A 25,624-nucleotide genomic window follows, 5' to 3' on the forward strand; every position below is an offset into this window, starting at 1 on the left:
TCTGTCCTACCGATGTTTCATGCACTAACTGGCTGCGACACCGTGTCCTTCTTCGGAGGTAGACGAAAGAAGACAGCATGGGATACATGGAATGTGTTTCCTGAGCTCACACCAGGTTAGTAATTTCTCAACTGACATGCCATTAATGTGAACATGTTTAAAATACACATCCCTTGAAAAGATTGTGTTTTAACTATAGTCCTCGTTTGTTTGCCAGTTCTCAGCGTTCTCAAGTCAGCACCATCAAGTGTTAGTGAGGAGTGCATGTCAGTGATTGAGAGATTTGTCGTCCTGCTGTATGATAGAACAAGCAATCAAGTTAAGGTTAATCAAGCAAGACAGGAACTTTTCCCCAAGAGGTATGAAAAGGGATTTACAATATTATCACAATGCATATTTGCATTCTAAGGTTTTATGTTTAATTGACCTAACATGGTTTATTGCATTCTATTTCTAGAAATAACCTTGATGGGATTCCACCAACTAGAGCAGCGTTAGAACAGCACGTCAGGAGAGCTGTATACCAAGGGGGGCACATATGGGGACAGACCTTGCTTCGAGATCCAGCGATTCCAAACCCGTCAGAGTGGGGGTGGCAGCAAGACAACGGAATCTGGTCACCACACTGGACCACCCTTCCTCAAGCAAAGGACATTTGCTATGAGCTGATCCACTGCGGATGCAAAACAGCATGTAGAGGGCGATGCAAGTGCACAAAGGCAAACTTGACGTGTACTGCCCTTTGCAAGTGCGGTGGTAACTGCCAACAGCAGTAAAAGCTCCCTGATTGAGGCTGCATTTGATCTTTCTGATTTTGTCTTAAGACTGGTCTCTACAAGCGTTCGCATTTCCGGACTGAATACAATGCGCGTAGATAGTTCATTTTGCGATTGGCAATCTGCCATATGTAATAAGTATCTTAGTCTTAATTAAGTTTTTTCTTGATCAGAGAAGACAGTTTTACGTCATATAAGTTGCACATTGTTAAGAGGAAAATCTTATACTTATCTAGACATACCACAGGGTACCCAGGCCATTTATAGAGTATTATAGACTAGCATTTATTAGGTAAGCATTCCTAAGGAACAAAGGACATTTTTTTTATCGAAAAGTGGTATTTTGATTGCAGGAAAGCCGAATTTTTATTTTTACCACAGGGTACCCAAGCCATGTGTTGAGTATTATGGGTTATTATTGGTAACGCTGAGATTATGAGCGATCAAAGAAGGTTGTCCTTGCTGAGAAAAGGCATTTTCGACAAAAAAAGAGATATTGTAATAGCAAGAAAGTGTTTTATCTAGTTTTACCACAGGGTACCCAAGCATGGCGAATGTTTGCAAGCTTTACAAGCACGTGACGATGTCGAAAGACCTGAAATAAATCTTACAAGAATGGAAATGACTTATTGTCACTTCTGGGTATTTTTTTGCAAATTGACACATTAATACGGGCTTTAGAGGGATTTATATTTTGCAGCCTCGTTTTCATGCTGGGAAGTTTCAGTCATGCGCAGTTCCCGCCTCCAGAGCTTAACTCGGCTTGGCCCTATATCAGAATTAACTACCCTTGGGGTCATTAGTAATCTGTGAAAGTTTCATGCTTTTATCACTAATTTGAACAATTGTGGTCGATAACCGCCGGACTAGAAGTGAGAAAATTAAAATACCTTATCAACGACGTCAAAACAAGTTGCACAAGTTTGAAAAAGAAAATAAATCGAACGTTTGTTTGCGTCAATTGCGATTGTTTTACTTCTTCTTGTCCTAATGTATCTAATTTCAGTCTCTGAAGATGGTTGAAACAACATTAATTTAAAACAAAGAAACCACAACGCCAATCAACTATAATAATTTATTAATCTGCCGGAGAATCAATTTGAACTCTCAAAATATACTCTTGCTGTGCTCCGGATTAGCATTTAATATATTCACGGAATGTATTTACAGTTATTTGAAGGCTTTATTTTCCACATACGGCAGCTTATCATTCTTGAAGAAAGGATAATTTAAACATCATTAAAGGGTTGAACGAAAGAAGGGTAGGGTTAGAACTAGACATCACTAACTGGCATTCTGAAGTCAAGCACTACCAGCAATAAGCACTTGGATTGCTTTTGCTTAAGAACACGTTTGAGCATGCTCAAGTCAGTCTGCCTGACGCTGAGTCAAAAATAAGCAACACCTACTGCAATACTGACTGACTGCTAGGAAACGTATCCTTCCAAAAAACATAAATAATACAAAAACGATACAAGTCGAGATAATGACACTATAATTACATCAAATATAACTTAGCGGAGCACAGCTATATATTATTAACTTATAAATAAATTATACATCTGTTAATTTTCAATCATGTCAGTACAAGTGGCGGATTCAGACTTGCATGCAAGGCGGAGACCTGGATTGAGAGAGTACGACATTTTGACACTGTAATACTAGAGTCCCCCCTGGATCCGCCACTATGTACATAATTCAACTAAATTCATTACAATAATTATGTGTATAATTATCAAGGAACTCGCGATGCAGCTGCATTAGTTATCAGTACTTCCTTTATCTTCTTCTGCACTGCTGTCATTTAATTGAGGGCTTGAGCCACCTGCACAAGGAAGAGAAAAAATACCAAATAAAACAAATTGTTCATAATACGTGTGTAACATGTCCTAGCTTGTGTCTCATTTCCTTATGTCCTTCTCCTGTAGCTCAGTGGAAGGTCATAAGCTCCACTCCTGTTGGGAGAGCTTAGAAGCTTGTATCACTGACTGTTAAATACCTTGGATTTGTTAAATACCTTTCTAGTGTGGCAGTCGTGAGGATTCAAATACGAGCTTGGTACATCAGTCGAACAATATTTATTGGTAGATACAAACCCACTTTGAAGCAGTTGCAGTTCTTCCATATTTTTATCTCATTTATCACTAAAGCATGAAGGTGGACCGGGTGCATACCGGGCATTCAAGTGTACCACATACCTGTACTCCCTGGTGTGGGACTGTTCTCAAGCTCCCTGCTGCTGTTACTGCCAGTTGGTGAGCTCCTCTTTCTGTTCATTACTATGGGGGGAGGGGAAGTGGTTGAGTTGTCGCTGTGTACATCAGTGAGGTCATCATTGCTGATGTGTACCAAGTGATACTCGTCTCCTGCTGAGTGTAATGCCGCACTCAGTGATGGCATCAAAGTGTTATCTGTACTACCACCAGGAGGACAAGGATCTACTTTGCAGTGGAGTGAAAAAAGAAAATATCATTGTGAAACTTTGAATTTATTTTCAACTACAGTAGAACCCCGGTAACTCGAACTCGGATAACTCAAACACCCCCGCTAACTCGAACTAACTTTCATTTCCCTTGGATTTGACCCCACTTTTTAGTCATTTTTACTCGGATAACTTGAAAATCCCGCTATCTCGGGCTAAAGTTCGTTTCCCTTGAGCAAAATGGGTCAAATTTACCCCGATAACTCGAATTCCGGTTCTTGCAACTCGCCACGGTTGCCCATTGATTAGAGCAACGAACAGATCACGTATTTGACAACCATTTTCCACTCGTATACTAAGAATTTATGATCGTGTTAGAGTTTCTGAAAAGATAAGTTTAATATACACTATTCTGTATACTGAAGTACTGAAAAATCAGTAAACTATCAATTATTAACTTGGCAAATTAAATATTCAACCGACCCCGATAACTCGAAACCCCGCTAACTCGAACTGTTTTTCGTTTCCCTTCAGAGTTCGAGTTACCGGGGTTCTACTGTATCACTTTTCTTTTGCAGTCGATCTTAATTTTTGAAACCAAGGATACTTAAATTTCGTTTTTTTTTTTTGGATTTTCAACGTGTCAGTGGTTAGAAGAACACGAATAAAGCCCAGATTTTACGCATGCTTATGAAGTTTAAATAGCGCAAGGGAAAAGGCACATGTTGAGTTGAAATGCTTGATTTGCTCCCAGCCTTTGACTGTGTATAGCTTCCTTGATCTTTAGCTGAAAGAGCGTGGAAGTTGAGCCAGGAATTTAAAAGCATTCTTCAGCCTTGAACTGATTGCTATACAATCCTTGAGGAGAAAATGTTTCGATTCTCAACCAACAGAAAAATTGTTTTTCTTTTCCTTTTGAGAAAAAATACAAAGAAAACACAACTCAACACCTTTATCATTTAATTACTGTTACCAAGCGCTGGTGAATGATTCAGTGTATATCAGTACGTTACCTTGTGCAGGAACGATGTGAGAAGTGCTTAAAGACTGTAAGAGTTCTTCCTCAGTTGCAGAGTACCTCATTCTGTACGTTTTGTTGATGGTCGAGGCACGTTTAAGGTCTGACAGTAACTGAGAACTTAACTGAAGACCTGCACACAAAAAAACGTTAATAGCTAAGACACCGTGTGGATAAAAAAATAACGACTACTCAGAATCAGAGGGGACACAGACCTGTAAGAATAAGTTTCTAATCAGTTGAGTATACCTTCAGTTCCAACTGTGGAGTGAGAAGTGTTTGCTCTGTGTACCTTTCGTTTAGTATCTTTTGGCCTGGAACTGAAACAATGTACATTAAAAGTTACTAAAAACAAAAGTGAGTCAACAGTAGCATCTGCGTGACTGTTTGAAATTTACGAAATGAAGGTAGAAATTTGTTCCTCTCTGGAACATAATATTATTAATCCTAAATCCAGTATTAAATTTGATCAAGGTTTTAATTTCTCTTGTATGTAAGTCTTCTTCGTTGCCAACGTTTTGTGGAGTTTGAGATTTATGATAAGTAAAAAGCAGAAAACAGAAAATATAAATAGAAAACCTCACGTTAAAGTTACAAAGCTAAAAATAAAATTCATGCTAATCTTGGATTAGCTTAATTGTGCTTTGAACAACCGGGCCCTAATGGTGAGTTTGTGGGCTCTTCTCCCTTCCTCTAAAAAAAGACAGACCACAAAGAAGCTAACAAATCAATGTAGGTGTGTTGTTTACCGTGGTACATCTGTGTCCATTTCTGGCAAGTGATGGGGTGCTGACAGGTCTGGCTCAGGGCTGCCACACCCGTCATCATGGTCAGGAGGGATGTTACAAGCTGCCCCTGCCAGCCCTGAGCTGCTGACACAAATACTAGCTGCAGCACCTAATGATAAAAACAAACAGTCAAGACAAAGATTAATATAAATAAACAACATTAAGAAGATTAGGCTGTTATAACAGAACCCAAATGTCCATACTGTAGAGGTAAAGTTTATATGAACACTTCATGACTGGTCCCGAGCAAAAACGAATTTTGTTTCCCTTTAATCTCTATGTTTCCCAAGACTAATGAATGTGCGCGTCTTCGTGAGGAAAATAAGCGCTATATAACAAAAAGTTTTCTCCATTCTGTCATGGAGGTAACGTTTATAATATTATATGAATTCGATTTTCAAAGTGTCGCCATCTCCAGTTATTTTCATGTGAGGGCAAAATATCTGCCTTTCGTTTTACACATTCAGATATTTATATCATTCAGGAAATAAGCGCCCAGTCCCTTTTGTGAGCCCTGTCTCCGATAAGCGCCCTCCTTCGAGCTCCCCCCCCCCTCCAAAAAAAAAAATGAACAGTGCCCCTAGCGCCAAATTGAATCATACCTGTCATTCTCAGTAAAAGGCAATACCATGAGATGCTTTTATGCCATTCACAGTGTACACCTGTGATAATATTTAACAGTGCGCAAAATACCATACCTGGTTTCTTTGGTGAAGTACGATTTTTCAAATCACCAGAGCCATCTAAGCTGGGTAGTGAAGCACCTCTGCGATGAGGCCTGACATTGCCTGCTCCAGATCTTGACGTCTTGGGATAACTTCCATTTGACAAGGATTCTACACACAAAACAGCAGAGCTATTCTACAGACACTGCAGTTTACACACTATCAAAGAACAACTACCTTAGGTTAATGAAACAAAACAGTTGAAATAGGTCACTGTGAATTCGGAAAGCTTGTCGAACAAATTTCTGTCACCAATAAATCTGGCTCAGAAACAGATAAAACGAGGTTTTTTTAGGATCTAGTCATAAATCTGGCTCAGAAACAGATAAAACGAGGTTTTTTTAGGATCTAGTCAAAACTAACGAAAATATAGTCAATTTCATGGCGGAGCAATAAATCCCCAACGAAAAAAGGAAACAGATTGACAAAACAAATTCTGTAAAATAAAATTGCTGACATGTGCTAAAAGTTGAACTCTGGATGTGTGGTACGTGCATTAGCAGTAGAAGAGAAATGGTTTCCAGTCAAAGAACGAATGACTACAGGATTCTTGAGTGCAAATGGAAGATTAAATTACCTTCTAAGGCTTTAGCACTATCAAGCGAAGCAGCAGCTGCCTTGTGTGCTTCTGCGCGGGTTAAACAGCTCTGCAATCTTTCCAACATACTGCTGGTTTTCTCCAAGCGAGCTCTCTTTTTGACTCGATCTTTGTGTTTGTCCTTGTCAGACTCGTCTCCTCTCTTTGGCCATTCCACTAGTGTAACATACCTCCTGGACACTCCAGGAGCATTCCAGCGCGACCCTCTGGGGCCTCTATTGTCAAACTTTAGCAGATTAAGGAGTGCTCTTTCTTCTGCATCAATAAGAGAGCTTTGATTGTTAGGAAGACAGTTAGCACAACTGTTCTGCTGAGCTAACAATACCTCTGGCTTGGGTTCTACCTCTTCTCTTTGCTCAGTCATGCTGTTAATATCAAAGAATTCCAGTTCAACATCCTCCACATCCCAGGCCTCTTGCTCCTTCTGTTGAGCAGCTTCTTGTTCTTCATGGAGACTCTCTGAACACGGGACAAGATCTTGCAAAGCTTCCTCTTCTAGAGTATCATCTGAAACAATAAATCAACCCATTTAGCTAACAATGCTGGTACCGTGATGTAACTCACTGGTTGGTTGTGAGAAGATTAGAACACGCAGTGAATGAAAAGGAAACTGAACAATAATTTAACAACTCTACAGGTACTTTTTCGTGAGCTTCACAAAATACCAAAAGTGATGAATACATTAAGGCTGTACCTCTTAAGGACTCCTCCTCAGTTCCCTCTGGTTCTGATGTGTCGTCTTCAGCCTCTGTCCTTCCTCCCTCCACTTCATTCTCCTCCTCGCCACTGTCTGCACCACTTTCTTCCTCATCTTCCTCTGCATTCTCATCTTCTTCATTCATGTCTCCATCAACTACCTCTTCCCCTTCCTCTGAGGCTGGAAGAATTGGCCCTAAAATAAGACCTCTGTTAGAAATAACTGTGGACACAGACAACTCAGCCTGCATGTTAGCTACAGTATGCCATAATGATGAAGGCTTCAAGGAGTATTCACCATTTTTGATGAATAGCATAAAAAAGTAGAGAGTGACGATGAATATTGCTGCACCCTGGGCAGCAATAGCCTCTAAGCGTTATTGCCAAGCTCCAGAAGTTTACTTCTTAATTCATTTTCTGCTGTCGCCGTGAATTTTAGAGCAGCTCAGCTGTGGGTCAGTGGACCAGAGGTCAGTGTTTTGTCAAATGCTTCATTATATTCCATTTTCTTGGCCCACACTAAAAATGTGAGCTTGCACACCCTTAGGCAGCACTCCTTTTAGTCCATCCCACCCTTACCAACTCAATCAACTATCAGCACAATACCTGAAGCAGTTTCTACATCAATTGCAGTGTGTACTGTAGCACGTGGTCTGCTGGACTGTGCCTGTCTTATCATCACCTGTCCATCACTGTGTTGCTTGGTAACCAAATGATCATTATCGTCGTCCATGTTATCTAGTGACTGTTCCAGTAGAGACACGTGACTCATATCTGACACACTGCCTGCAGCTGCTGTTGGAGTCGGTGCATGATTCCTGGACAGCTCAATGGCAAGTCGCTGTGTATCAAATAAGTTGATTGATTAGTGAATACACAACACAAATAGACCAATGCAAATCACGCAATAATGATGATCCAACAAGTGAAACGTTCAAAGCTGCATGGTATTATCAACAGTGTGCTGTAAATGTGCTTTTAAAATATTTTAGAATCACTTTGAGTACTTTGACAGCGGTTTGAGAGGAATGTCACTCATTTACCTTGTCTGATCGCAAATTTTTTTATAATATTAAGTACCTCTTTTAAGTCGTTAATCTGTTGGATGTACTGTGTCTGACCAGTTTCAAGTTGATTGATATACCTGCGGAAAAAATACCCCCAAAATGAATTGTTTGCTTAATAACACACTTGAAAAAAGCCTGGGAAGCCAGAGCAAGTCAAGCTTGAAGGACTATATAGCTGTTTTTTTCACAGACTTTGTTTTGAGTGAGTTATTAAATTCTTAGTTCTGAGAGAATTTGGATAATAATGTGCAAGTCTTTTAATTTTTTTGCATCATGTGCCATTAACAAGTGAAAGTAAGTAATAAATCATTTAATTTTAAGTAATAAATCATTTAAATCATTGATGCAGGAAAGGAGCATGCTGCAGGGACATGTCGCAGTGCAGGAACGTGTTGCAATTGCATGTCCCCAGAAAAGTGTCACTGCACCATGTGCCATCACTCTACAGTCACAGCTTAAGCTGCTTACCATTGCTGATCTCTGCACTTTTGGTAGAAGGTTGGAGGTCTGACTTGAAATCTTAGAATCAACGTGTCATTTGCTGTATTCAAATATCCTTCACTTCCCTACACAACAAAATAACAATGCATCAATCATCACCACCATTAATAATGCCATTATTCTACATATTATCACCCCTACAAATTAACAAGATAATGCTAAATACACAGCTAATACGACTGGCTTTTTTATCACTTATGATTTTAATAGCTGGCCAAAACAATTTCTCACAATGCTACCTACCAAAAGATCCAAACGGAAAAATCTGTTATAACCCCAACATTCACCAACTTCAAAGTCAGAAGCTGCAAAAAAAACATATCAGCTAATAAATCCCAAATTCCATAATAATTCACATACTTAATAAGGACTTGTACAAACATCAATAGAGACTTGCCTTCAATAAAGTCATAAAAATAGCCACATTTCATTTGTAGGGTTAGGGACATTGATTCACTGCAACTCACCAAATTCCCTGACAATATTTTTGCTTGAGTCAGGAGAAGCATGATGTATCATTTCAACTCTGTATTCATACCTTCAAGAAAGAAAAAAAAATATCAATACTTGTACTGCTTTGATTGCAAATCAAATTGTTAAACAAGTGTTATTACTTGGATGTTTCTGGCAGTCCAGCTGAGAGCTCCAGGAACACAGATAGGTAGTTACCTCGCACCACACCATTACCATCCTACAAATATTCAACAAGAATAACATTAATTTTAATATAATGTACCTTTTGGTACTTAGGTTTTGCAGTTGAACAGCTGTGTCAATTGATTCCAAACATTTTGTAGTATTCTTCAAAAGTTATTGAGAGAGTCAATAATTAATATTACAATATTATTGCGTTCGACAAAGGAGAGTGCAAGCCTAATTTTGTTTTTGCATCCTGTGTCTTTTGAGTTGGTATGCCTGTGTACTGTTATGCGGAATGAATCGAGCCTTAATGCGCGCGCAGATGTATGGACGCCAGATTGGCCACCCCGATTGATTTTTGCAGGGGCAATTCTCGGCCGGGAAACTGGTAGCCACAGATGGCCTCGATTTCATGTAAAACAAGATGGCACCCCAAACGCAGCATAGAAACATTATTTTGCTTGAAAAAAAAGGGTTAAAAACATGCGGTCAAAATTGTAATTTTGTCAAAAATGTCATGGAGAACATTAGGAGGTTATCATCCAAGGTAGCAGAGTTGTCTTCAGCCACTGAACGTCATAAAAGGAAATCGAGGAAATCGTTGGGTGAATGTAATATGCGTGTAGTGGATTACTGTGTGAATTATGTCTGTGGAATTTTAAATTGAAGTAAAACTATTTCCAGAAGTTTGTGGAAAACGATAGTGCCAAACGATAACAGGTCAAGTGAAATAAATAATTATTTTTGTGTACATAAAATTTCATTCATTCTATGTTCTTTTGGCTCGTCACACAATCTTTCTCACACTTATCCTCCTCGCGTTTGGTTCGGTACTGAAGCATAGTAACTAACTTTGACATAAGGCATACTACAAGTAGGCCGACCATGTCGGTTTTTTTGCCACTGCCTGCTTACCTTGGGTCTATTTTACCTATAGGTCGAACGCACTCCCCTGATCTCTGATTACTACTAGTTATTATAAGTTACATGTAGTTACAAGTGAGTTGTGTATCATTACTTACTGGATACACTTTAAGTCTCCAGCTTAGTCCACTAATATTTAAGGGTTCACTGTAAACAGGATCAGCCTTCCTGCGTAACAAACTATACACACAAACCAAGTTAACCAAGCTGAGGCATTTTTTAAATGTTATTGGTTTGAATCAATGTCCAGAATATTTTTTTGTCTGAAAATTGTGTTTTTCAGCTTAAAGGTTTCAAACATACCTGAAATTTGTAATACAGAATGTGCTTGTGTCATATCCAGGTACAATTTCACTGAAAGTAAAGAACATGCACATCTTAACAATATTGACCTTTACTTCTTTTGAGCAAAATGCACACCTCTTGATCAGCAAGTACCATCTAAAACAGATTGAATGGGTAAGAAGGAAGGCTATGCACTACACTAGCTGTAGACCAGCACCTAAATTCCATTCACAATTTTGAAAACAATGCCATTAATTAATTTAATTCCAAATTTGCAGTTACCTTGAAAAATCAGCTGGTATTGGAGGGCTAACAAAGGATGCCATTGGCTTACGATGGACCTAAACAGTAATAATTAAAATTAAGTTATATTTTTATAATTATTACACATACATGTAGTAAATAACACACAAGCCATTGCTTGTAATTTAACTACAGTAGAACCCCAATAACTCGAACTCTGAAGGGAAACGAAAAACCGTTCGAGTTAGCGGGGTTTCAAGTTATCGGGGTAGTTTGAATATTTATTTTGCCAAGTTAATAATTGATAGATTACTGATTTTACAGCACTTCAGTATACAGTACAGTGCAAATTTAACTTATCTCGTCAGAAACTCTAACACGATCATAAATTCTTAGGATAAGAGTGGAAAAAGGCTGTCAAATACGAGATCTGTTTTTTTGCTCTAATAAATGGGCAACCGTGGTGAGTTGCAAGAACCGTGATTCGAGTTATCGGGGTAAATTTGACCCAAATTTTGACCAAGGGAAACAAAATTTAGTTTGAGTTAGCGGGGTTTTCGAGTTATCCCAGTTTGAGTTAACCGAATAAAAATGACTGAAAAGTGAGTTTAAATCCAAGGGAAATGGTAGTGTGTTCGAGTTAGCGGGGTTGTTGGAGTTATCCGAGTTCGAGTTACCGGGGTTCTACTGTATTAAATAATTTTTGTACATAACTTGAACAAATTTGTCAATTTATATAGATAACATAAGAACTGTACCACACGCAATTTTTGTCCATGTCCACAACAACAGTTAAAGACTTAAATCAAATGAACTTAATTCAAGTAGCTCCAAGACTTCTGACATTCACTATAATACCTGATTAAACATCTGCAAAAGTTCACCACTCTTGGCAATGAGTTCACTCCTGGAACATGAGTGCAGCTAAACAAGGAAAAACAATTAAATAGATTCAGTTTTCCAGCTTGGCGCTGAAATAACACAAATCAAACAATGATTACAACTGTTTCAAAGGCGCCACAAATGGCTTGTACTCAACAATCAACTAAACCCCTCTTATAACAAAAGAATATTTAATATTTTAAAATTAAGTTTAATCAATTACACAGGGCAAGCATAGGGCTGGCAACAGTTTTGAGCACTATACTTCAATGAATCATAAGTACCACTGGTTACATAGAGAGATTATCAATTGAGTGTTATAAAACCAAAAGTAAACTAATCACTCTGGCCAAACACAAAAAATGAACACAATTGCAAACAATCCAGTGAACCAATCAAAACTCTAGGCTAATACATGCAGTCGACAAGAAGCGTGGAAAAACATGTGTGTGGTTAGGCATTTGTTTGATACAATGATAGATCATCAAAGAGTGGTACAAGTTCATGTAGTACTGTTCAATTAAAAGTACAACTGCTGGATAGTGTTGGAAATCAATTCCAGCCCCCTTAAACCAAATTAAAAGTAAAGCAAAATATTGAAGACATACAACATTTTATAACCACAGCTAAACAAACGTAACATAACAAACCTGATGCTCCACTTCTTGTAACAAGGATTCCAACAATTCTGTCTCCTGAGTGAGTGAGTTTTTCTGTCCTGTTTATGGAGAAGTATTACGTAAACAAATAAAACACATCATTTAATCCTATTTTAGACTGTCCACAGCCCTCTATTTTTTGTGTTTTTCTTTTTCGATCGATGAGCGCGCAGTGAGAACGGCGAGAGAACTGGATGCCAGCGCAAAACGGAAGAAGCAAGGTTTGCTTTTTTGCGTTGAAAAATCGAGAGGCTGTGGACAGTCTAATCCAATTTTGATAAGTTCTACATGTAATAAGGTAGCCAATGTAGTGATTTTGTTAATTCAATATATAGCTAACTGTCAAGGATACAATTTACCACTATGATATTCAGTTTTTCTAGTAAGTAAGTACCAGGAACCTTTCAGGAACAAGGACATTGCTTGATTAAACACATGTCTTGAAAACATCATAAATAACTTACCCATAAGAGTGAGCAGTTTACTCTTAAGTTGAGTATCCAAGCGAGCAATCATCAATTCAACTGCATTACGGATTTCACGAACACGCTACACAAACAAGGAAAATAATAAACTTAGTACAACAATGGTGTCAAATCATTAATTAAAAAGTTAACACGAAAATGTTGAGTGAAGAACAACAAATTTATAACTTATTTTCATTGGATACCTCTTCTTTAGCTTCACGTAAACTTTCAACATTTCGTTCCTAGATTGAGAGTAATAATATCAGATCATGGAATAACAAGTTTACAAGTCAGCATAACACAATTTTATATAATTATATACATGTACTGGAAGGCAGTTAGCTAATACATGGGTCCATGGAAAAATGAAACTTCTTTTTGAGCATTCATTATGCTGTGTTGGTAAATGAGCTACATCTAAGTCAAGCTGAACAGGAGAAGTTAAAATTCATATCTTCAAGTTTGGCCTGCAGTATGCGTGAAGAATGAAATCCTGACGTGCAAGTGACCATCTTTAAAAACTATTGAGTGAGTAGTTGTAGTGAGTAGTTAATATGATTTTCTTTTTTTTTTCTTTAATTTTTGCATGTGAAAGTTCAAGTGTAGGAGATTAAGAGTAGATGAAACCAAATATCAACATACCACTTCTTGAACAAGACTGATAAGTTCCATAAGTCTGCGTCTCAATGCTGCAACCTTAACATTGAAAAAAGATTTTTACTATTACACCCAAATTGTTAAGATTTATTAGTGCTTAAAGCGAAAATAAAGGGTGTTTTTAACAGGTAATACTGCTGCTATGGTAACTTGTTATGTCAAGAAAATAATCAGAACTTGTTCAACAGTGATTGGGCATCTGTTTAATACCAAAACTGTTGTTTCAACTGAAAAAGAGTTGTACTAGTATTGATTCGTCAAAGTTGAGGTGCTGTAAAAATGCAGGAAACTGTTTTGAGCTGCCTTTAAGGGACTGTGTCACGGCTTAGTTAATTCTATGTTATAAAATTTTGTCAGATATTCGGTATGAAGTGTAAATGACAAAACCATAGCTTCATTGCAGTCAAATATGTCTCCTTGTCATTATACCGTTAGGTAATGATTCGATTTAGCACCCGGGGCGCTTATTTACTTTTGGCATCTTAAGGGAGGGCTCTTATTCGAGACAGGGTGCTTATTTGGGACAGGGCCCTTATTTAATTTTTTGCGAAACAACCAAATGTTCAAAACAAAACTATAATATATTTTAAAACTAGTGGTAACCACAGGTTAGAAAGTGCGGGCCTAGATACACTTAAAGATCCTTCACCGTCACCTTCACCTTCCATGTGACAGAAGCCTCGATCTCAGTTGACAAACTTTTGCGATTGACATTTTCTTCGCATTCTAATCGTTTATTGTGGAGGGAAAAAATCTCAACTTCCTCTCAGGAATGACACATTTTCGGGTCCTTTTGCATTGTAACCGTTCATGGTGGAAGAACAAATAACTTAAGTCACCTCATTTTCACGGCAATTAATCCAACAGGCGCGAAAATTTCTCAGACAGTGTCGATAAATCACTGAACAAAAGACAATTATTCCGAGTAACGCGTCACGCAAGGAATGCATGATTTAATCGAACACGGTGAACTTGCTATGTTGTCAGTGTTGTAAGGGATTTTTCGAGATCAACCATTTTTGGAATCATTCGTTTTGCCGTGGTTTATCTGTGATACAATCACAGTAAATCGTCTCAAAACCAACGCCTATTAAAACAACGTCTAAAACGTTATGTTTCGAATCTTCCATAATACAGTAGCCGCGATCTTATGTGACAAACTGTTGAGACTGACACATTTTTCGCATTCTAATCGTTTTTGAAGAACAGATTTTCAACTTCCGTTGTTTCGACAAACTGTTGTGATTGACACATTTTTCGCATTCTGATCGTTCTTGGTGGAAGAACAAAATTTTCAACTTCCGGTTTGCAGATAGCCTTTATAAACGTGACGCGCACGCGTAATACGCAATCCGCTGGTCACTGTCAAGATTAGGGTTGCGGGCCTCTCTTGGGCCGGCAATAACTAGCAATACCATAAGCTGTGACAGTAACAAATTGTTGAAAGTTCAGTTACTTTTACAAGAATTGTTCATTTTAGCAGTAAATATATACCTGTACGGTACAGTGAATGTTCATGTTGATGACTTTAGTAGGGTCAGTTAGCCACAATAGGAGCGCTTTTAGGAATAGGAGCACGTATAAGAATGGGAGCTCTTATTGGAATAGGGGGGCTTATTAACAAAAAACATTTGATGGGGGGCTTATTCGGAAGGGGGTACTTATTGGAAGGAGGGCACTTACCGTAATGATTCGATTTAGCACCCGGGCGCTTATTTACTTTTGGCACCTCAAGGGAGGGCAACTATAACAGTTAGAAATTGTTAAAAGTTCAGTTACTTTTAAAATAATTGTTCATTTTAACAGTAAATATATACCGTACATGAACTGTACGGTGAACAGTCAGGAGTTTATCTAGTTGACGTCAGTGACTTCAGTAGGGGCAGTTATCCACAATAGGGGCACTTATTAGAATAGGGGTGCTTATAAGAATGCGGGCGCTAATAAGAATGGGGGCGCTTATTTACAAAACACATTCGAAGGGAGGCGCTTATTCGGAAGGGGGCGCTTATTGGAAGGAGGGCGCTAAATCGAATCATTACGGTAATCAAATCATTACGGTAATTCAAAGTTACAAGCAGACAAGATTAACTTCGAAAAACAAATTTGATGGTCATTTCCTATGCCTTAAAGTTTGGCTTAAATCCGTGACAGTCCCGTTAATGAAAAAAATGTTTGAAGTTAAAATTATGTTGTTAAAATGCCTTTTTTTTATTTTGAAATGTTCATTAAAGTAAACATATGGAGAACTTTTGTATTTGTATTTTCTAAGGTTGGCATCTTATCCATACTCAATAGAGCGGGTTTCACTCGAGTGTCGAAAGTAAATTACGATTGCTTTGGTTTTGCATTACTACGCTTAGTGATTGGCTTAAAAATTTTGCGCCACTTTCTCAGTCAATCAGGAGTAAAACCAAAACCAATCGCGACTCGCTCGCGCACGTTTTCCCGTGCTTCATGACAGCTACATGTATTTGCTTCGAGTTTTGATTGGTTCACTGGATTGTCTGTGATTGGCCAGAGTAACTACTTTGGTTTTGGTTTTACGACACTCAATTAAAAAATGCTCTAGCTAGACAAAAATGTATGTTTTATTTGATTCTTTGTGTAGCACTTCATGTAGCAGTACCTCGTCTGTGATAGAGGACACATGTTGATCATACACTTCATCCAAAGGCTTGAAAGTGTGACCAGAATGCTAAAATAAAACAGATACTCAGGTTATACAAAGACAAAATTAATGTTAAGGCCTGCATTGCTTGGTGTCACAAGGTCTGACAGTGATAATGATGGCGATGACAATGACAATGGTCATAATTTATGCTTGTAGCATCACATGGTCCACTATATTTGAGTGTTCCAACAAGTAGTTGCACTGTAGATCTCTGCATATAGTTAGTAGTTTAGCAAGATGTATGTTGTTGTGAACTTACTGTTCCACCCCACAGGGCACACTGATGGCAGATACACTGCTTGCAAGTGCTGCAGAAAACACTGAGTTTCTCATGATGGATGTCACATCTGAAATACAGTCATTACATAAATCCTTCAGTAAATCAAAAGTAAGCTAAAATTTACACCACACCTTTGCGATGTAAAAAATAATTTATTTGACTATTGTTTTTTCCCAAACTGACAAAATACAGTAAATACCAAAACAAGAAAAGACAGATTAATATACAATAAACTGTATTGGTAAATGATCCAGTCATCCTTCTCAAGTTCTCTAATCTTCTGGTATTTCTCAAAATATATGTTCACCAGGATGTTTTCTTCAAAGATCTACCACCATGAAAATGTCAGTTTCCCTTATACCTGAGTCAGGTTACATAGGATATAAATGATTCAATTCAGTATACAGTTATTTTTCCAAGTAAAAATGTTAAAAAACTGCATATGGAGTTGTTGATAATAATCTTAACTTTTAATTTTAAAGTTATGGCCAATATAATGCTAATTGATCCTCTGTATAATGAAAGTGTTTCATTCAAAAATGACATCATTCCCACAGTCACGAACAATGCAAACATCACATAAGCTTGAACTTTCATCAGACACAACATGTATTTAGCTTGAGCTGCTTATAATTAGGCTATAGCTGGTAAGTCATCAAATTTCAAGGTTTGAAGTTTCATGTTGATAGCCCCTTTTTGGAGCCTAGTGGCATCATAGGTTGATATTTTTTGTTAGGGTGCACTTATGGTTCACAAGTACCCATTTATACTTCTGGTTGGAAAGCACTAGCTGTTGTGAGAGACATTACAATATAAGTGCCTTGCCAAATACCACAATCGCAATGACCCCAACCTGCAGAACTCCCACACCGACTGGAGTCCAATTCACTAAACAATACAAACTGTGTTTCACACAAATTTGTCTTATGAACATAACTTGTACAGTTAGTAGTATTATGACCAGGAAATGCATTCTACAACAGACCTAGTAGGTTTATTAAATAATTTGAATTCTCCAATGTACAACATGACTTGAGTTTTAGTCGAACATTTTTTTAATTACAAGCAAAGACTTTGTTTTATCATTTAGTGCTCGCAAGTTAAACATTAGACTAAACATTATATCACCAAACAGATGTAATTTGGAAGATTTGCTTCCAAATCATGACTGAAGGCATGGTTTAATTTTAATTCCTGCAAGATAGGAACTGCATTTAAAAAAATAAAATAAAATACTCTTCTGATAACCAACAAATGCTGTACCTATCTACAAAAGTAGTCTTCTTCATCCATAATCTCCAAGACCAAACACGAATATGCACAGACTGTTTTATTAAGCCCACTAGTTAGTAAAATAAGTTTTCTTAAAATTGATTACATGAAAACCAGAAAATTCAACACAAAAATCACCAAATAATCTTGTATCTCAGCACAATCTTTTCACTTACTTGTACTTTTAGCAATTTCCCACAACTTGCACATATTACAAGCAGTTTCATGTTTTTACTTTGAAGATTTCCCAGCCATTTAACAAATGTTCTACTTTAACTTATAGGCTGTATTGTCTGTGCACGATCTATATTCATTTGATATCACACGTAAAAGTCATTGAATTTAACAATGACTGCAGTCGTGTGGGTTATAAAAATAAGCCCACATATAGCAATCTCACATTAACACCTGCTGCTACTTGGTTCACATCTATACAAAGATTATTTAAATTAAAGAATCTTTACAGACATTTCTCCTTAACTTTCTATGCAAATTAATGCTGCCAAATATAATAGCTTTATGATGAAAATGCCAAGAGTTTTATTAATGTTATCACACCTGTCTTTGTCGGCTTCATCTTTCGTTTTGGGAGGCCCTGTTAACTGAAGTGAGTCTAGTTGCTGAAAAAATAATTTAAGAGTAAGACAAGAAACTTCAATTTCAGTGAGTGTATTGTTTTCTTTAAGAAAGAAACATGGAATACAAAAAGACATGTGCCATATGTGTCAATCTATAGAAATAGTTTTTTTGAAAACATCACATGCAAATTAGGTAATGAGAAGTCCATTATTTTTATTAATAAGAAATATTTTGACTATCACTACTTAAGTGCGAGAAGGTTGACATCAGAATTTTTAAACCCACACACTTCCTAATAAGCTTTCTAAATAAGGATTATGCACTGAAATAAAGATCTTGATAATAAGCAGATTGACGTCTTTCTCCTCCGTATCACGTCACTAACCCTAAAGTGTTTATCAGACAGGTCGGGGCCATTATGTGTGTTATTTATTTAATATGCAAATATTTTATGTTCAATAGTGAGAGCATGCTTGTGAGCATGTGTTGACTCTTCCCACAGGAAAAATTAACCAACAGTTGAAATATTTAATATTTAACACACAAAATTCAAACCAGTTCTTTATGAAGCCAAAGTCATGAATGGGAAGCACACATAACTATTTTGCTTTAATTTCCATGTGTTTTCTTCATGTTTGTTAAGAAGGGTATGACAAGCTTGCAGAACGTAAATTAAACCCATCAATATTTATTCTCGCCTTTAAGGTAAAGGTAAAGCCTGCATACCAGCCAAGTGGCTCACCAGTCCGAAGCTTAATTATCCCAGTTTCTGTAGCATTAAGCAGCTAGGAGTATTTCTTCTCCCCCTGGATGGGATGCTAGTCCATTGCAGGGTTACCCCCCAGCAGTAAATTCGCCGGTACCCATTTATGCACCTGGGTAGAGAAAGGCACTATGAGAGTTAAGTGTCTTGCCTAAAAACACAACGCAGTGCCCCAGCCAGGTCTTGAACCCGGACCACTTGATCCGATGTCCGGCGCACTAGCCATTAGGCAGGGTGGTAATTCCATGTAGTTTTTCATTTAAAATATGGAGTAAGTCTACACAGGGAATAGAAATGATCTTTATGTTATGTTGCTTTGTCACTTAAGTGTGAACTAGGTTCAAGTGATCTTGAATTTAGCTGAAATAATCAGACCCTACATGTAAGTTTTTAGAATTAACTTAAGAAGATAACAAACCTGGGTGACTTCTTCAACCCATCGACAATGAACAAGTTCATGGAGATGTAATGAGGCTCTGCACAGAGAAAGAAATTTAAAAAAATATGCTTAAAATAAGTAATTTGGAGAACCTGTTCTTTGTCATTACTCTTTGCTGCATAGTAAAGGCCAATAAACCTTTAAAATAGGGACAAACGTAATCAGTGGAAATCTGCCAATCACAACCAAATGATGTGACCCTCCAAACCAGTTGAAGTAAATTTCTGTTTTCTGAGAGGTCTCCTATTGATGATTGATGGAAGCAAAAAAAGGCATATCCTGGATCAGAGAAAATAATTCCTTAGGAAGAAAACTTAAATTTATTTGTGAGTGTTTCTACCTGCAATGCGGGCACTGAGGTCTTTGTTCTGTGAGCCATCGCTGTTGAAAAGACAAGAATACTTGTAAATGAGTGGTATTGATCACATCAAGAGCAGAGTTTACAATTTTCCATGGTAGAACAAAGGAATCTAACAGGTTTGCATGGTTCCTTTAGGTTTGTTGTGTTCAATGTTGTAAACACAAAACATTCATTGTAATATGAATGAGGATATTGTTTTAAATATCATTAATAACAGACTGAAAAAACTGTTCTATAATAAAAACCACACAACTACAGCTACAAAAACAAAAACAAACTTTTTAGAAAGTTCAGAATTGCATAAATTTGGAGCAACTGCATGTTTCCTCAAATTTCTTTTAGAACAAATGCACTTGCTCGAACTTCAAGCACTTTCCAGCTGGAAAACTACATTTATTGTAAACATGATTTTTTTTTTCAAGCTTATTTAACAAGCACCTTCTCATTGTTGGGAAGTAAATTTAAGCATTATTGATCTAAATTAACTCTTACTTCTAGGTAAAGCATACATGATAGATCACCTAGCATTTTGTTATTGTCCAATATAATAAGGCAGGCAATGATCTATCCTGTATGTTATACCTAAAAGTAGACTGAGAATGATCAATGTTCTGCTAACTAAAAGACATAAATCAGACACTGGATTTGTAAGAGGTATCAACTTACAGTTACACGTTTAAATATCATCCTGAATTCCATGTGTGTTCAAATACAAATGACACATCATCTACAATGTAGCTTGTACGTATTTAAAATAAATTCTACACTTTTCACTTTAAAATAACAGTCCTGATGCTGTCACTTCTATGTTACTTTGTGTAGATTACTAGATGAGACTCGCAAAATTATGGGCTAAAATGATTGTTTTGAAACAAATTTATCTACAAAGTAAATCCCAATATTTCATCATTCTTGTAAACTGTGGTTTTCAAGCAGCACTATTTTTAGGCTGAGTTTTGAATTTGTTTTGCCAGAAGGTTCTGCAAAAAGTCAAACTGAGAGCCTGTCAAGTAATTAATTAAAACAAAAAGGTATTCATAGTGTGACAAAGAGCCATTTAAAAAAACACCTGTATTACTTAAAGTGCAAACTGTATCTATTTAAATATTCTCAAAAATTTGCATTAAGTAATTCAACTTGGTGTCTACTGAATTTTGAAAATTGAATGTACTCTACACAAAAAAACCTCAAAATATAATTGAAAATAATTTACATGGCATGACCAATTCAACATTTTCAAGCAGTTATAAGTACACTACCAATTCAACATCTTCAAACTCAGCATAGTACAGTGCCACCATTTGTTGAGAAATTATTTTAAGGTTTTTGAATCATAAAAAAACACTTAATCCCTGATGAAATGAAAAATGCTGGAAGATTAAATCTGTAGAAACATACATACTGTAATTACCGCTGTTTGTCTCAAATCAAATGTCAGTCAAGAAAATCTTAAATTTTCTGGAATAGTTGTAAAGTTCCATTTTTTTTAGAGAGTCAAAGGTACATGTAAACTATCATTCTTTGTTAATCATTTATCTGGGTACACATCCAGTTGACATCGAAAAAAGATAAATTTAGCCTGGAAATTATGCTTGCAAAATTTTAGGGAGTGCTCATTTGCTCCTGCTTGCATACTTTTACAAGTGCTTACATGCTCCGTTTTTATTGAAGGTAGCTTGTAGCTTGAGGCTCACAAAGAAAAACACTGTGCTTGCGTGCTTGCAAACTAAGACCATTCGACACCCCTACTTTATGGTGGAATAACAGGGGACAATTTTTTAACACTGCTGCATCACTTTTGTATTTTAATTATTGCATTAAAAGTTGTCTGATTTAACATACTGTTGTTGTATCAGTGTTGCATTATGTGTAACATGAATAAATTAAAACTTAATGTCATTAAAATCAATGATAAAAATTGTCTTTAATTAATACATCACTTTTATGCAATTCCAGCAGGTGCTGCATGTGATGATAGAACAACTTACCCTTATACACAGAAAGCAGCACATTTTGGAACAATGAGGGCAAAGCCTGGCATCCCTCAGCTTCTCCATACAAATGAAACATCTGAAAACCTCAGCTAGACTCTAAAAATCACCCATCACACAAAAATTGATTAATTAAAACAAAGTATAACTACAGTGATTTAAAACCTGTGTTTAGTAGATACTGTACTTAGGCCAGACAGAAGCCAAGATCCGATGATCTCAAGATGACTTGAGAGGGGTGGGGGTTCTTACAGGGCTGTACCTAGGATTTTTTGCCTGCCGGGGCAAACTCCACACACCTTTAGTTTTCTTAGTTTTTTTTTTTTTTTTAGTTTTTCTGGTTGGCATTAATCATAAAATTTTGTACTATTTTCAAATGCTGCCATCTTGAAGTGTTGTTCCAACTGTGCAGAGATAAGAAACAGTTTTTAATTGGAGGAGTCTCAAATGGCCAATTTGGCGTGAGAGGGTTCTTGAAAATGGAACCCTTGTTGTGATGGGCTAATATATCGGGAAAGGAATGTTGCTTGCATGTGAGCATCCGTTTCTTTGGGGGGGGAGCATTCCCAGGGGGGTACTCCGGCTTGTAAATGACGGGGATGATCGAAGGATTTTTTTGGGTTTGAAATTTTCGATTCTGGGATTTTTTTGGGTTGGAAAATTTGGCAAGTATTTTTTTGGGTGTCTTGATTTCAATAGGGGATTTTTGTGGGTATTAAAAACAAACTTAAGTGCCTTGGCACGGCCTTGGCGTATTTATGGTATGATGAATAAACAGACACAAGCGTTCAATTTTTTATGGTTTTCTTTGTGCTATATTATTGCCCCTCCTAGCAATTTAGGGGTAATTTGACAAGGGATTTTTTGGGGGGTTATTTTTGGTCCAGAGATTTTTTAGGGTAATGTCGGAAGACTAAGGGATTTTTTTGGGTCCTGAGTTTTGTCTCCATTCGATCATCCCCACCATTTACAATCCGGAGTACCCCCTGGGAGAGCATTGCGTGACATCCCAAAAAATGGCCGCAAAGGAGACTAGTGTTGGAGTCAGGTGACTCATTATGCCTTCTTTTTCTAAAGAATCAGAAGAGTAGACAGCCCAGATAACAAGGAAGATGGTGACTTTGACTGGCAGCAAACACATCCCGAGTGAGAATGTCGCAATTCTGCAAATTATTCAAGATTTGAATTACTGAAATTCTGCATAAAAAATTGGCCAACATCACAAACCCCAATGCTTAGAACTCTCAGAGAGCTGTAAACAGTCTTAGATAAATGTAAATGTTGTTTAATTTTTCTAGTGGTCATTCACTTAGCTTCAAGATAGCTAGTCTGAAACAGAGGAAACAAATAAGTTAAACTAGTAATAATCAGAGATTAGGGGAGTGCGTTCGACCCAAGATAGGTACCCAAGATAAGGCTAGCAAACGTAATCCGAGTTACACGACTGTTTATATTGTCATACAACTTTAAACCGACCGCGCATGCAACATCAGTAAAGCTTCATGAATTGTTTTTGCGCCCACTGTCTGTTGACGTTGCTGTGATGCAATTAATTGCTTTCTAATGTTTAATCACATGAGATCGAGGCTAACTTGCCAGATACCGACATACATAATACGACACATAGAACCACTTTCGCTTGTGCATTCACAGGACAACAACTGGGCCACAGGCCACAGCAAGATTAGGATGCGTTCTCCTACCTTCGAACGCAAAAAATCATCACCAGTTTTTCTTCTCTTCACTTACATGTGAGCTTGAGGCTACTTAAACCCCAGGTACCCTGCACAAGCATATCTAATATGTGAACTGTAATGGACCCTAACTACAATGTACTGGGCTATTCCCTTTTTTTACTTTGGGAAGAAACATTGCATGTTACCTGGAGTAGAATGAGGTCATGGGTTGTTTTTTATGCTATCAACTTCATTAAAAGTTACACTGTTATTGTCAGAGTTGATTTTCATGGAAGGTCCAGAGGCATGCGATGATGTGTATAGTAATGATAAATATGGTAAAATTGAAGCTCGGTGATAAATAATGAAGATGAATTGATCAACAATGGCACAACCATGGGACAAAGGAAAAATCTGGGTAGTCGACAGGAATCGAACCCATGGCCTCCCAGATACCGGTTGGGCGCTCTAACCAACTGAGCTACCAGAGACTCACGGTGAGCTGGGCCATTAAATGGGTTAACATGTGACATGCGTTGAACCATATTGTTGACCACATTCACTAGCACCCCTCCTCTCCTCTGGTCTGCCTCCCATGTACATTTCCTAACCCCCCATGTACATAGAGTAATAAAATGTACCATCAGGTTCCCCCCCCCCCCCCCCCCCCCAAGGATTGAATCAAAGGAAACTGTTAAATCATAACTGGAAATTAAGGAACTAGAAACGTGGAAACGTTTTTCATTCAAACTCTGACTTCAATCCTACATTCCTAACTTCTATCCTCTGGGGTGATGTTGAGAAGAGCAATTGTTATTTTGTTTTGTTTTGATTTTAAAAAGTGTAGATCTTTGAGTGTGAACATTGCATTAATAAATGCGAACGTTAGTAGGGTATCTGCATTCCAATCATATTGTTAACTGCCGAAAAACACTTACAAATAAAAACAACTAACATACATGTTGCTGAAAACACCTGATCATGTATCAGCTTAATTTCAACCCAAGGTTATAAAATTTTATGCTTTCATCTACTGCAGGTTACCGCGTTTGGTCAGTTGTTGACCGCCATTGTAATCGGTGACTATTTTAAACAACCAGTAAAATTTGCGTTTCAATTGTCATTTAACTTACTTTCGTCGCCGTTTACGAGAAATTTTTAATATTTTCGAGGCACTAGTGTGTAACTTAACACTGGAACTAAGCTTCATGTATTTGATTTGTGACAAGATTTATGATCAACTTTTCACTTCGTTAAAAGTAGAAAGAAACACGTTTTTACCTCAACTGATCCCTCGTCCATTTTTCAGCTTCTCGTTTTACTATCTGTGTAGTTCTTCAGTAGGGTTATCTCTGTCAAAATGGGAAGAAAAACAACTCATGCTCTAACACAATCGAGTTGTTTAGAGCTTGGAAAGATCATTACAAATTTATAGCTTGTTCCCAACGCTCCTCTTGTTTGGGTTGTGAAACCACGTGACAAAATTTCGTGATATTATTGGCTCATGCAAAATAGAGGGAAACGACGCCGGTTTTAAACTTTTATTTATAGGAGAAAATATTTTGAAATACCGTAAATGATCTAATAAACGCCCACTCTCATATAAACGCCTCGTTTCTAATAAACGCCTCCCCTGAAGTGTAAAGTTGTATTAGACGCCCCTCCCTAATAGACGCCCCCCTCCAAGAATCATCTCAAAAACCGAGGAAATAACGTTAGTTTTTTGTTTGACTCGGACATCGAAGAGGCCAACATACAACGCCAACATGGTTGACCCCGATGTCGATAACAATGTCGATATCGAACTATGAACGACATCTCTAGGCTTTGCATTAGCGCAGATTAGATTAGTCTCCTATTCACAAACTCGGTTATGTATCTAACTCCACTAGAAAACTACCCATCCTATTAATTGTGTTTACGTTGTTACTGTTAAATTGAAATAAACGCCTCATATATATCTATTTAACGCCTCGCCTTGGACCCCACAAATTTAGTAGACGCCCCGGGCGTTTATTAGATCATTTACTGTAATGTCAGGAAATTTACAGCAAGGCGCCCAAAAGTGTGACCACAGGCAGACCACCCTATGTGTTCGTGGTTAATAATTGTTGACATAAGGTCATGTTGAAATCAATGGCGCATATAGAAGATATATAGAGAAACATTACGTCGGCGTCGATTTACTACAAAATATAAAGTTTACTCTAAATGATCATGATTCAATAAAAGTTAAGATGAA

At 37.4% G+C, this 25,624-nt stretch overlaps 1 protein-coding gene across 4 annotated transcripts; it reads right to left on the reverse strand.

Annotated features, from left to right (window-relative positions):
* Positions 1-1,829: 1,829 nt before the first annotated feature.
* LOC144647338 (uncharacterized) lies at positions 1,830-24,820 on the reverse strand. 4 transcript variants are annotated; one of them, XM_078507131.1, is made up of 29 exons: positions 24,664-24,820; positions 21,704-21,805; positions 19,695-19,735; positions 19,334-19,391; positions 18,132-18,193; positions 16,281-16,368; positions 15,977-16,045; positions 13,333-13,386; positions 12,894-12,932; positions 12,688-12,772; positions 12,215-12,282; positions 11,541-11,606; positions 10,722-10,780; positions 10,458-10,508; positions 10,253-10,334; positions 9,206-9,282; positions 9,059-9,129; positions 8,835-8,896; positions 8,559-8,656; positions 8,104-8,167; positions 7,630-7,864; positions 7,022-7,219; positions 6,307-6,834; positions 5,703-5,840; positions 4,966-5,113; positions 4,466-4,536; positions 4,212-4,349; positions 2,975-3,214; positions 1,830-2,601 (listed from the first exon to the last, which is right to left on the reverse strand). In XM_078507131.1, the coding sequence occupies exons 1-29, from the start codon at positions 24,682-24,684 to the stop codon at positions 2,537-2,539; spliced, it is 3,078 nt and encodes a 1,025-aa protein (XP_078363257.1). In that variant the 5' UTR covers positions 24,685-24,820; the 3' UTR covers positions 1,830-2,536. The 4 variants fall into 4 exon arrangements, with proteins under 4 accessions (XP_078363257.1, XP_078363256.1, XP_078363259.1 ...); XM_078507130.1 differs by having other exon boundaries at positions 2,975-3,217; XM_078507133.1 differs by lacking the exons at positions 18,132-18,193; positions 19,334-19,391; positions 19,695-19,735; positions 21,704-21,805; positions 24,664-24,820 and adding exons at positions 17,565-17,626; positions 17,750-18,052 and having other exon boundaries at positions 2,975-3,217.
* Between the last annotated feature and the right edge of the window lie 804 nt (positions 24,821-25,624).

The sequence above is a fragment of the Oculina patagonica genome, chromosome 3 (assembly GCF_052425735.1).
Source record: "Oculina patagonica isolate OP01 chromosome 3, crgOcupat, whole genome shotgun sequence".
NCBI lineage: Eukaryota > Metazoa > Cnidaria > Anthozoa > Scleractinia > Oculinidae > Oculina > Oculina patagonica.

Bases quoted from the DNA above. Each gene is read 5' to 3' on its own strand.
- LOC144647338 (XM_078507130.1), bottom strand. From the start codon at position 24,684: ATGGACGAGGGATCAGTTGAG. The intron at 10,509-10,721 runs GTAACTGCAAAT...CTTTACTTTCAG, and splicing joins ATACCAGCTGATTTTTCAAG to TGAAATTGTACCTGGATATG. The intron at 8,657-8,834 runs GTAGGTAGCATT...TTTGTTGTGTAG, and splicing joins TTTTCCGTTTGGATCTTTTG to GGAAGTGAAGGATATTTGAA.